The sequence below is a fragment of the Equus caballus genome, chromosome 5 (assembly GCF_041296265.1).
Source record: "Equus caballus isolate H_3958 breed thoroughbred chromosome 5, TB-T2T, whole genome shotgun sequence".
Lineage (NCBI taxonomy): Eukaryota > Metazoa > Chordata > Mammalia > Perissodactyla > Equidae > Equus > Equus caballus.
This window is the reverse complement of record NC_091688.1, coordinates 80021972-80034632: the sequence shown is the minus strand read 5'-3', so window position 1 is coordinate 80034632 and position 12661 is coordinate 80021972. Positions and strand designations below refer to the sequence as shown.

The 12661-nt window shown below is 38.7% G+C and overlaps 1 protein-coding gene and 1 long non-coding RNA gene across 4 annotated transcripts in view; one reads left to right on the top strand and one right to left on the bottom strand.

Moving 5' to 3' along the window:
• LRRC8C (leucine rich repeat containing 8 VRAC subunit C) overlaps positions 1–12392 on the top strand; it is a 75200-nt gene extending 62808 nt beyond the window's left edge. For 2 of the 3 annotated variants that reach the window (XM_023641694.2, XM_070267343.1), the window contains one exon: positions 5748–12392. In XM_023641694.2, coding sequence (XP_023497462.2) covers positions 5748–8021 — 2274 coding nt within the window. In that variant the 3' untranslated portion in view covers positions 8022–12392. Of the gene's footprint in view, positions 1–3080; positions 3321–5747 lie in introns of those variants that run through there. The other variant, XM_023641695.2, reaches the window with a different exon arrangement.
• Positions 593–1863, bottom strand: LOC138924131 (uncharacterized). The gene is made up of 2 exons (XR_011438827.1): positions 1507–1863; positions 593–788 (listed from the first exon to the last, which is right to left on the bottom strand). It is a non-coding gene; the product is annotated as an uncharacterized lncRNA (long non-coding RNA).
• Positions 12393–12661: the final 269 nt, after the last annotated feature.

Below are 12661 nucleotides of genomic sequence, written 5' to 3'. Positions count from 1 at the left end.
GACAAGACAAGCAGTTATCACATTAATTACTGATTTGGTTGTCTTTCTACTATGCTTGACCTTGACAGGCTTACTGTTCTCGGTGTCCCTAACATAATCTCTTACATGTAGTAGATTGTCCACAATGGTTGACTTTTCCTGAGAGCACACTCAGAACTACTCAGCACTGGTGTTCTACATGTCCTACACCACCCCCAGCCATGTCATTTATATCTCTGGCATGTAATAGATAAGCTAGCCCTTATTTATGTTGCTCTATCTTTGTTATTTCAAGCAGTTTCTCTGAAGCTAAGTGGTTTAGTTTGGTTTTGTTCTGTTATGTTTTAACCTCAGCCCTTTGGTGTCTCAGTCTTGCAAATGTGATACTTTTTCAACTTGTTACCATAGGTGGGTTCTGCTTTTCATGGCAATGCTTTTCTGAAAACTGCCTAAATTAAGCAGATCTTATTTTTACATGATAATAATGGGCGTTATGATTCTAACAAAGGAGTGATAATCAAATAACCATCGTCAAAGATATATCATAAATCAGAGATGTAGGCATGAGCATTAATGATTTAAAATAGTGCAGATTACTATTAAAAGGCCCTAATTTTGCAATGACCATGCAAGATATTTTAATGTGTGATAAAGGATGCCCATACTCTATATAAATTTGACAATTACAATTTTAAATATTTGATTTCTTTTCCTAGATCCGAGCAGCATTCCACGGCGTAGTTTGAATGGGTTGTTTCATTTTTTAAGGAAGCTTGAATTTTCACTTTGTTTCTCTTGAAAACACCTCCCTGTACAAAGCAAAAACAAGAAATTCCGTTTATTTCATTAACCTTAGAATTACGGATTACGGAGCTGAATGCCTTTATTTTTCCTACAAGCAGCCATTATGTTATCTCAAAATAATTTGCAAATGAGAATTCATGAACCCAAATTTTAGTGAGTTCAATTCTCCAATTGCCACAACCTTTGGGTTTCTTTTCCAGAAATATTACCTAGATATTATCACAGTCGTGGAACAATTTTACATGTATATTTTTATTCCTCCAAGGACTTTGATGGTAAAGGCCTGAGGAGCATTTTATACATTTTTATCACCTAGGTGTCAGCTGCTCCTTGGGATCTAGAGGATATGGGGTCAAATTCCAGTCTGTCCCTCTCCAAGTTCTGGCAGACTCCTGGACGGTTTAGTCCTCACATCCCGGTTCCTGCTTCCAAGGAAACAGATTAGACTATAGATTTTTACCATCCCAGCAAACTCTCCCTGTCTGTACAGTTTTGGTCCAAGCATGAAATTTCGTCCCTTTTTGCTGTGATTTCTACAAAATTCATTCATAAAAGATCTGTGTGTTTGTGTGTGTTTGCTTAGCAGATTTTACCAAAGATTTGGGGAAGATTGAAAGTCATTTACATCTCAAAACAGAAATAATGAGCGTAATACTCCAGCCTCCTACCGTGTAGCTTGACCTACTTCCTTCCATCTAGCCCCTCTCTGCTCTTCTGACTCACCTCCTCTGAACTCCAAGCCTGTTCCTCCCAAAACAGAGAAAGTAGTTTAGCCATCTTTGTTGCTTTGGCTTCATCTGTCCTTTCTCTCAGTGACTCATCGTCTGTGTCTCTCTCCTCCTCATTCTCAAACTTAGATATTTTCCTTAACGTAGATGATTTCATTCAAGAATTATTCTCATATCCGGTTTTAGGATATCCGATTTCGGATTTAATATCATATCCGATTATTCTCGTATCTGATCTTTCTCACCTTGCTATATTTTGGATCGGATTCTCACGTTCATCTTGCTTTTTGAATCCCCGCCCCCAGCCATAGCCCACCCCCGCCCTTCTCTACACCAACACACCATATAGTTCTAGTCTCAAGCCTTTTTCCTCCAAAGGCGGTCTGAGGATTGCCCCTGGAAGAAAAAGGTAGAATTCCTCCGCATTGTGACGTGTGTATGAGTGACGGTGACGGTCTGAGGTTCAGGGTGCTGTAGAATAGGACGGCGGTGGGGCCTTTCTCTCTGCTCATACCCCAAGCACTCTCCCTTAGTCCTGCACCAGCAGCCTGGAACCCTACAATTATTCCTTTGAAATTTGTTTTGCAGCCTTTATTTAAGGCTTGTTTTCCACTCTAATCTTTAAATTACTGGGTAAAGAGAAGTGAGTTATATGGTTAATTAAGCAAACTTCTCAAAAGAGCAGAAAAGGTGACAAAAACTTTCGAGTTCTTACAAGTTGCTGTTATTTACAAAGATACCACAAAAATACACCCCCCTTTTTTCAGGAAGCTGCCTGCCTTATTTTTTTCTGTCTTCTTTCTCTTTTTTACTATACCTTTGAAAACACCGATCCTTGTCTGAGTTCTCGGTGTTGTAATGTTCAGAAATATTGTTTCTGTTAAACATGGAGGGTAACTTCCTTTCTCTCTCCTCTGGCTGTTTCACTGTTTCAATCTTCACACTGTTTCCTGTTGGGCTCCATAACGAAAACTGTTCATTTCATACTTCTGGTTTAGACAACCTGCCTCACATTCTTTGGGAGTTCTACTGTGAGCTGCGTCTCTGCTGGAGTCTTATGTTCTCTCTGCAGCATGAGCAGCTACTGTTGTTAGTGATTAACTTCCAGTACTTTTTCTACCCCGTGCTCATTTCTGAGTAGTTAACAGCTTCTGGAAAATAGATCACTGTCTTTAGCCTCCTGGGATTTAAGTAGGCACATTTTAAAAATTAGACCTTTGTGAAGATTGAAAGAGAAATGTGACATCAGAAGGCTGACAAGTACTTCAAGATCATCTATGTATTACTCTCCTATGTTGGGCTGTTGTCTGTACCGCCATCCTAGCAGAAGCTTGGTGAAATGAGTGGACGGTGTGGAGAGGTGGAGGAACCCTAGGCACTAAACAGAAGACACGTTTAAATTCCTGCTCTGCCATTTCCTAGCTCTGTGAACTTGGGCAATGTACGTAAGTTCTCTGAGCCTTAGGTGCTTTCTTCTTCTGTAGAATGGGGAGAATATGACCTACCTCCCTAGCGTGACGGATGCTAGCCAATCAGGTGCCTTTGGACAGAATATAAAAAGGCATCCCCACTGTGTGGTCATAGCCCCAAGGGCAAACAGCTGAGCCAGAGGAGCACAAACGGAATGTCAGCCCATACTTGCCCCTTAGCTGGGCACCCTCGTGCAGTGCCTAACCTGAAGCCCTGTACAGCCAAGTTCCAGAGGTCTAGCGTCTTCCTCCATTAGGAGAATGCCTGCGGAAGAGCTGGCAGGGGGACAACATATGGGGCCTGCCTGGTGGCTTGGCAAGGATTTAGCACTTTAAGAAAGTAGGCACCTTTTTACCTTCTAACTGATCTTGCTTTTCCGCTGACTCTTCCGTATTTTCATCACACCACTAATAATGCCATATGAACATACTAACTCAAAAGTGGCTCTCTTCACGATGGTGCTCAGGGAAGCACTCCTTTTCCATGCGGTCTCTAGCCCCCACCTTCTGCCTCCTTCACAGATTGTTGGAGCATTAAATTAAGCCATGAATGGGAAAACATCCAGAACATGATCCCAAAAACTGAATTTCTTACTTGTTTCTCTTTTGTATTCCTTCAAGATAATCTGGCATTTGTTTAGGCTTCTTCCTACTATTTCCTATTCCTGAGGTTTCCAAGGTAGAATGCTTGACCCCCAAGAAATATTAAGGATGCTCCATTGAGATGTGAGATAAAAATGAAAACTTTTATTTTATTTATTTTAAACTTAAAGGGAAAGGAATTTATAATATTTGACAGTACTTTATAGATATAAGTATGAATAGAGATATATATACTGAGTGGGCATGCTCAACATTTTTTCTCTGATACAGGTAAGTGATAAAAATATTTGAAGACCATTACTCATTCTCACAGCTCTGTAGCCACCGCACCCTCTGAATGCAGTCACATTTGTTATTCTTCCCTGCCGCCTTTTGATTTACAGAGGAACTGGTAGCCCCTGCATTATCTTCCAGGACAGAGCTTTTATAATTCTTATAATGAAATTTCCTCTCTTCCCCTAACCTCATTGTTTCATTGTTATCTGCACAGGATATGGGAAGAAGTAAGTTTTTTCCCTAAAACATGAATAAGTTGTGTAAGATAATTTGTTACTTAGGATAAAGTCAGACTGGGATCTTTTTGGTTTAATCCTGGAAATTCAGTAAAATAAAATAAGAATGTCGGTTCTGGGTCCCAGTGGCCTGCATTGGATTACGTTAAGCAAGGTAGTTACTTAACCTTTCTGTGCCTTGATCTCTGCATCTGTGAAATGGGAATAATAAGAGTACCTGCCTCATCTCATTAAGGTGACAATTAAAAGAACTAATACCCACAACATTATTGGACTAGGGTCAGGTGCATATTAAACACTACAGAAGTTTGCTGCTGTCAGCACTATAATCACCTCCTTATATTCACCCCTAGGAGAGATGTGGTCCACACCTATGCAACCCTGAACTGGAAGGACTAGTGTCAGTTCTGGATTCATTCACTTTCTCAGCAAACACATACTGGTGGTCTTCTAGGTACCAGCCACTCTACTAAGTGTTGGATACTCCACTCCATTGTCCAACCTTGTACTTCTGTCTAGTGGACTGTGTCTCCCATCACCAACTTTTGGTCACATTATTATGTCATTGCAGTCTACTTTGTAATGGATTCAGTTTCTACTTCTATAGTCAATATAAAGGGCTTTGCTGTTGCAAAATCACTAAAGACTTTGCTGTTGCAGAATCACTAAACACTATGGACGTCTAGCCATTGGACATTTTAAGGTACAAACAGACTTTCGATGCATTATTAATTCCACATTATTACTGTCATTTCCTTAGTTATTATTCCTCCTCTGGATTATTTCCTTATTGTTCAAATAGTTCCACTTACATGAACTTCTTCCTGGGGATGATCCCTCTAGATTGATTCAAGGTGTATTCTGCCTCATACTACCTAATTTTCAAAAAGGATATATTCTCTCTTACCCAAATTGCAATCTTATGAGACTGCCAGAAACTCTTAGGGCTTAATATTCTCTTTAACAAATTGAAGTGTTGGTAGAGGGATAGAAGTTCTGATTGTAGTATTTTGTGTGAAAAGCCAGCAAGTTTAAACATAATTATTTTACTCATGAACACTGCTGTAGTCTTTCTTCTCTCTAGAAAAATAGTTTTTTTAAAAGCTTAGTAAATTCCCATTATATTAAAGCCATTCACATTGATCTATGCATGTAGTCCAGGATATGGGTAGAAAGAAAAGGAAAAATGATAAAGACAGGAATTTCTTCCATATTTCCTCCTTCCAGGTCTTTTACTTCTCACACACAAGCTGAGATAATCTTGGGAGCCAGCCAATTCAAAATTGAGTCTGATAAAGGGATGCACTTCCCAGACCGATGACTGACTCTCCCAGGCTCTAGTGACAGAAAAAATGCAAAGTTTCTTAAATACTTGAATGTTCTTTAAATATTTATTTTGTTGCGAATTGTTCTATGTCCTAACAAAACTGCCGTGTGTTATGTCGTACACTAGACATGATGAACAAAGTCATATATTTCGTTTTTCCAGCATGTGGGCTAAGAATAAAATCTTGGTGCTGGAATTGAACGTTGTATTCTCCAGGCAAAGGAAATGGACATTTATTGGATGTTATTGCTGCTTTCTTCACCCTAATGACATTATGAAAGTTCTTTGACTAATTTAATTTGAAAATATTGTTTCTGTGTTTCAGGTCATGCAAGACAAGATAATTTGCCTTCCGAAAAGAGTTCAGCCTTCTCAGAACCACTCGTCCGTCTCGAATGTCTCTCAAGCAGTTGCCAGTACCACCCCACTGCCTCCTCCTAAACCATCTCCTACCAACCCCGTCACCGTGGAAATGAAAGGACTAAAGACGGATTTGGACCTTCAGCAGTACAGTTTTATAAACCAGATGTGTTACGAGCGAGCCCTCCACTGGTATGCCAAGTATTTCCCTTACCTTGTCCTCATCCATACCCTGGTCTTCATGCTCTGCAGCAACTTCTGGTTCAAATTCCCTGGCTCCAGCTCCAAAATAGAACATTTCATCTCAATCCTGGGGAAGTGTTTTGACTCTCCCTGGACCACGAGGGCTTTATCTGAAGTGTCTGGGGAGGACTCGGAAGACAAGGACAACAGGAAGAACAACATGAGCAGGTCCAACACCATCCAGTCTGGGCCAGAAGGCAGTCTGGTCAACTCTCAGTCATTAAAGTCAATTCCTGAGAAGTTTGTGGTTGACAAATCCACTGCAGGTGCTCTGGATAAGAAGGAAGGTGAGCAAGCAAAGGCCTTATTTGAGAAGGTGAAGAAGTTCAGGCTTCATGTAGAAGAAGGTGATATACTCTATGCTATGTATGTGCGCCAGACTGTACTTAAGGTTATAAAATTCTTAATCATCATTGCATATAACAGCGCGCTGGTTTCCAAAGTCCAATTTACGGTGGACTGTAATGTTGACATTCAGGACATGACTGGATATAAAAACTTTTCTTGCAATCATACCATGGCACACTTGTTCTCAAAACTCTCTTTTTGCTACCTGTGCTTTGTAAGTATCTACGGATTGACATGCCTTTATACCTTATACTGGCTCTTCTACCGTTCTCTAAGGGAATACTCTTTTGAGTACGTCCGCCAGGAGACTGGAATTGATGATATTCCAGATGTGAAGAATGACTTTGCTTTTATGCTTCATATGATAGATCAGTATGACCCTCTGTATTCCAAGAGATTTGCAGTGTTCCTGTCGGAAGTAAGCGAAAACAAATTAAAGCAGCTGAACTTAAACAATGAGTGGACTCCTGATAAACTGAGGCAGAAGCTACAGACAAATGCCCATAACAGGCTGGAATTGCCTCTTATCATGCTCTCTGGCCTTCCGGACACTGTTTTTGAAATCACAGAGCTGCAATCTCTGAAACTTGAAATCATTAAAAATGTAATGATACCAGCCACCATTGCACAGCTAGATAACCTCCAAGAGCTCTCCCTGCACCAGTGCTCAGTCAAAATCCACAGCGCGGCACTGTCTTTCCTGAAGGAAAACCTCAAGGTCTTGAGCGTCAAGTTTGATGATATGAGGGAGCTGCCCCCCTGGATGTATGGACTCCGGAATCTGGAAGAGCTGTACCTGGTTGGCTCTTTAAGTCACGATATTCCCAAAAATGTCACCCTTGAGTCTCTGCGGGATCTTAAAAGCCTTAAAATCCTCTCTATCAAAAGCAATGTTTCTAAAATCCCTCAGGCAGTGGTTGATGTTTCCAGCCATCTCCAGAAGATGTGCATACATAATGATGGCACCAAGCTGGTGATGCTCAACAATTTAAAGAAGATGACCAACCTGACAGAGCTGGAGCTGGTCCACTGTGACCTGGAGCGCATTCCTCACGCTGTGTTTAGCCTGCTCAGCCTCCAGGAATTGGACCTCAAAGAAAATAATCTGAAATCCATAGAAGAAATTGTTAGCTTTCAGCACTTGCGAAAGTTGACAGTGCTAAAACTGTGGCATAATAGCATCACTTATATCCCAGAGCATATAAAGAAACTCACCAGCCTGGAGCGTCTGTCCTTTAGTCACAATAAAATAGAGGTGCTGCCTTCCCACCTCTTCCTATGCAACAAAATCCGATACTTGGACTTATCTTACAATGACATTCGCTTTATCCCACCGGAAGTCGGAGTTCTACAAAGTTTACAGTATTTTTCCATCACTTGTAACAAAGTGGAGAGCCTTCCAGATGAACTTTACTTCTGCAAGAAACTTAAAACTCTGAAGATTGGGAAAAACAGCCTATCAGTACTTTCACCGAAAATTGGAAATTTACTGTTTCTTTCCTACTTAGATGTTAAAGGCAATCACTTTGAAATCCTCCCTCCCGAACTGGGTGACTGTCGGGCTCTGAAACGAGCTGGCTTAGTAGTGGAAGACGCTCTGTTTGAAACTCTGCCTTCTGATGTCCGGGAGCAAATGAAAACAGAATAACTTATTTTTGTTTAAAGTTTGGCTGACATGCTTCTACCAAATACAGTATAAATAATTAGGTAGTCTTAATGCCTTTCCTATTTTATTTTTATTTTTTTTCTTTTTCACACAAAACAAAATGTACACAAAGATTGAGTAAGGAGTATGTATTTTTTAATAAAAATTTAATTGTATTTTTTCAACATTATTATTTGAAAGTTTTATTTGTCCTGAAAGCTAATGTATCTATTATTGTTTTCTACTGAAAGAAACAGTTCCATCTGATCTGTTTTTTGCGGTTTTGTGTTTTTTTCTGTTCATTCTTGTGAAAGAGAGGGAATTTTAAGTTGCATGCTTTTTGGTATTTTTTAAACAGATGAAGATATTTTGCCAAGGTCATTTTTAGCTTGTTTGCACCTGTACAGGGTCCTCGTTTTTGTTTTCATTGTGTCTATACCAAGGAATCTGTGCTAATTATTTTAATACCAGCTGCCTTCTCCATTGGCCAAGTCCATCATTCTACAGAAAATTCTTATCTGGAGTTTAAATTCACATAAGTGCATTGTCACAGTCTATTATTTTTAAATTCCCCCCTCCCCCCACCTCCAACAGAACCCTGACTTACGTTATTCCATATACCTGACGGTTAAAGTCATCCTTCAGCAAAGATTTTCTAAGTGGATGAAGACAATAATCTTCCATAGTTGGCATGCTTGAATTGGTCATTTATAATTTAACTGATTTGCATTCTTACCAACATTTTAGAAATATTTAAAAACTAAATCCAGAGGCTCCCCCCCACTGCTTTAATCTCAATATGGCTATGTAGTACTGGTGAACAACCTTAGAAAAGCCAGATTTATTTTAATTAAAATAGGTAATTAAATTTAAAAATCAGAATTAGAAGCCTGTTTTTTGAGTAATTTAATCATCTTTGATATCTTGATGTGTGGGTACATCAGATGGAAAAAATTTCACTACTAAATCACTCTGTTAAAGAGCTGGTGCCCTCTGGTCAGGCCCACAGAGGCCTCTGGGCAATGTGGTCATTATTCAAATTCTGCCTGTTACACAAAATAATTCACTTATATATATATATATACACACACACACACACACACACACACACACACACACACACACACACATATTAATCAGTTTCCCTCAAGTCTGCCCTTGCTGTGAATGCCAGTGATGCAAGCACAGAACTCTATCTGGTCTCTTTGGCTTAAGATAAGTATCTCATCTAAAATGGTTCTGTTACTTTTTTTTTAAGTGTGAATAAATTGCTAAGTGGATGTCACTTAGCAATAATTTTTCCTGATGGTCAGCAGAACTTTTATTTATCTTTGTACTTAAAAATCCAACATAGTATGGGTCTTGGGCAAAATTTTTCACTGATGATTAAGCTGTGTAGAACAGGAAAATGAAAACACTAGTTGTGCCCTCAATCCAGGACCAATACTACTGATCATGGGAATTTTGTTTTAGGTACCAAATCACATCAACCGTTTTCCGAGCCCTAGTCTGATCTAAGAAGGTTTTGTGACTTAACAATGAAAGAAAATAGGAAGATGATTTGGGGTTTCAAAATGCTGCTTTTAAATTTGCCCCTTGATCCTGGTGACTTTGCTCAACAATGCTATCTTGTCATGTATGGAATAGAACTATAGGAATTACTCTGCAGATATACGTACCTCAGTCGTGTTTTAAATGTTATGATACATTGTGGGTGAAGGGTTTGAAAGAGAGATACTTTTCATTTATCTAATAATCTAATCATGCAAACCAAAATGCTTCACTGTTTCTGCTCTGTGTTAAAGTGTTGGAATGGTGATTTTGTATAGCTGATTTATTTTGACCTGGAATTGAAACATGTTTAAAATAGTAACATGGATCTATTTCTTATAGGATAAAATATTCAATTCCAGAATATTGTCAGGATCCCAATTATGAACAATATGTTGTATTTAGAAACATGGCCCTGTCTGTTTTAAACAAACAAACATAAAACCTGGAAGATTGTCCATGGCTGAGCATGACAAAAACACCCTGTTGAAAGGTGAGCTTAGATAACTACTGGTAAAACTGGGTGCACTATTTTTCTGCACGAAATTTATAGTTATTTTCTATGTCACCCTTCAAAAGGGATCTATTCAGGTTAAAAATCGTATTTATGCTGAAGTCTTTATCTGGTGTTAACTCAATCTCATATGTGTTTATAACTGAAGTCACTAATAATTAGTTTTTATTACTCATAATGATTTGCTCGAAATTCCAAAAGAAGTTGATTCACTTTCTTAATGATTTCACAGGCTGACCCTTCATTTAATAACCTAATAAATAAATTCTAAATGACATCCAATAAATCAGTATAGTTCTATGACTTTATGTTTTAACTAAAAAGGAAAATTCATAGATATTTCTATTCGATTTTATAAAAGTTCATCTCTCAAACTTCATCTTGAATTTTCTGACTCTGGCCCTTTTTAATATTGTGGATTTTTGTTCGCATTCTTAAATAAAAAACATTCAATTACTATTTAGCCTTTAAGTGGGAAACTCAGGTAAATGAACTGCTGACTTTTCTAAAGTCCTTTCACAGATCAACTCAGCAAAACAGGGGTTTAACCTAACCCCTTTCCGTATTTTATAAGTGCTCTTGCTAAAAAACAACAATTGGCTCTGTTTCTCCAGCCTCAGGAGGATACGTGAGAAACTGCTTATGTCAATATAAAAGCGCCATGCGAATTCATAACTCCTGTGGCTGCTTGAAGCCCATAATGGGTACACTTTCTGGTCAGTTTTAGTTGTTAAGTGTAGAGCAGACAATCGTCTGGTGATGGTCAGGTTGAAACAGAGCATATAAGTACATCCCAACGGAACTCTCCTAAAAAGACCACAACTCAGAAAACTAGCTACCTGTTGGGTTTTGTTTTTAACACAACACTTTTAATATAAAGGTTCTTAATGCAGTGAAACCTGTTATTTACAATTATGAATGTTTCTTCTTGTTCACCCACCCTTTTCCCTGCCCTTGCATTTCCCATGTAGCTATTGTAATGAGTTCTAACAGTTTACACGGCATCCTCTGTGGCAGGCTCTGCTTCTTCAGAAAGGCTTAGAAGGTATGCCTGCTGTGGGTTTTTTGTTCACGTCGAGGTGGCTCCTCACCTGCCTCTCAAGCCATCGTTGTAGAGAGGGGCTTAAACGACCCGGAATGTTCCTAGTGTTACTTGGGATGAGGAAAGTCCAAGTTCTTGCAATATGCTACCTTAAGATTTCTGATATTAAGAAAGAGAAAACAAAACCTTTGCTTGTATCTCTTGTCACCATTTCCCCCAAGAGAAGTTTTTCTGTTTATTTTCCTAATTCTAATATAAGAAAAGTCCATTTTTAAGTAGTTTGTTTTACTCTCTAATCTGATTTCATACCAAATACGTGCTCAAAAGTAATGATATATTTACTTAAACAGTGAACATTCATGATCTATCTTTATGAAAACTGTCAGCAGTACTTACTAAACAGATAAGATACATTTCAATATAATTTCAATTTGTGTTCAGAGACTAAATTAAGATTCAATTAACATTGCCCTATTAATCCTGAATGTGATAATTCTATTCAAGCAGTTCACATTTGTGGTAGGATCTCAATAACTCGAAATAGGTTTCCACACTAACCCTTAGTTAGCAACACAAATTAACACAGTACAGTTATGAGTAGGGGGAATGCCTCAAGGGTCTGTAAGATTTTTTCCTCTTTTCCTGTCTATTCAGAGACACTATAAGAAAGCTTGGACATTTTCGACCAGACCTGCACTGACTTTTCAGCTTTAGACCTCAGTGACATGCTTCCAATAGAACTTCATACCAGCCTTCCAAACTAGGGATGCACTCTCGCTCCATTTTCCAAGAACCGTCAACGGATAAAGGCAACATCCTAAAGTTCATTTTGGGGAAAGGGAAGAGGGTCTCCTTCCACCCCAAGGAATTTTTTTTAATCAGAAGACCTTGAAAAGGGGGATATAACTTTGAACAATTTAATTTCTTGGCCGTGTTTAGTAACAGTTCCTATGCATGGTTTTTAACGTATAAATTTGCTTTCTTCCCTCTCCCACCTGATTCTGCCTCTTTAATGAATATTTTTACTGGGGTTGAAACTCAATGCCTTATGTGCTCACTCAGTTTCCCTTCTGCAGCTTGTTTTTTCTCACTATCTGTATGTGTTCAGATTGTGTCAAATGCTGGCAAAACCTCTAAGACTGTCAAGAAAGGCTTGAAAGTTGATTTGTCCTAGTGCAAATTCAAGATAAATGTCTTAATGTTTTTTGGCTATGTAGTACATAGGAACAGAAAATAACTTAAATAAAGTCATTTTTGTAATTTAAAACTGAGACTTGTGCCTTTCTTACTCGTTTTTTAGAAATCATGTTTATCTTTTGCGTTTCTCTTGTATTTTTGCATAAACTGTTACTCAGGCTCCCTGTACTCTGCAGGAAATAGGCCACATGCATTCTTTCACTTGTGTTCAGCTAGTTTCTGCGATGGTGACTAATTATTTCCTTCCTTAATTCACTGTCCTGCATCTACCTCAGGTGCCTCTGGAGTTTCATTTGGGTAATTAGTGCCTTAATATGTAATCTGGACTGCAATCTCTGT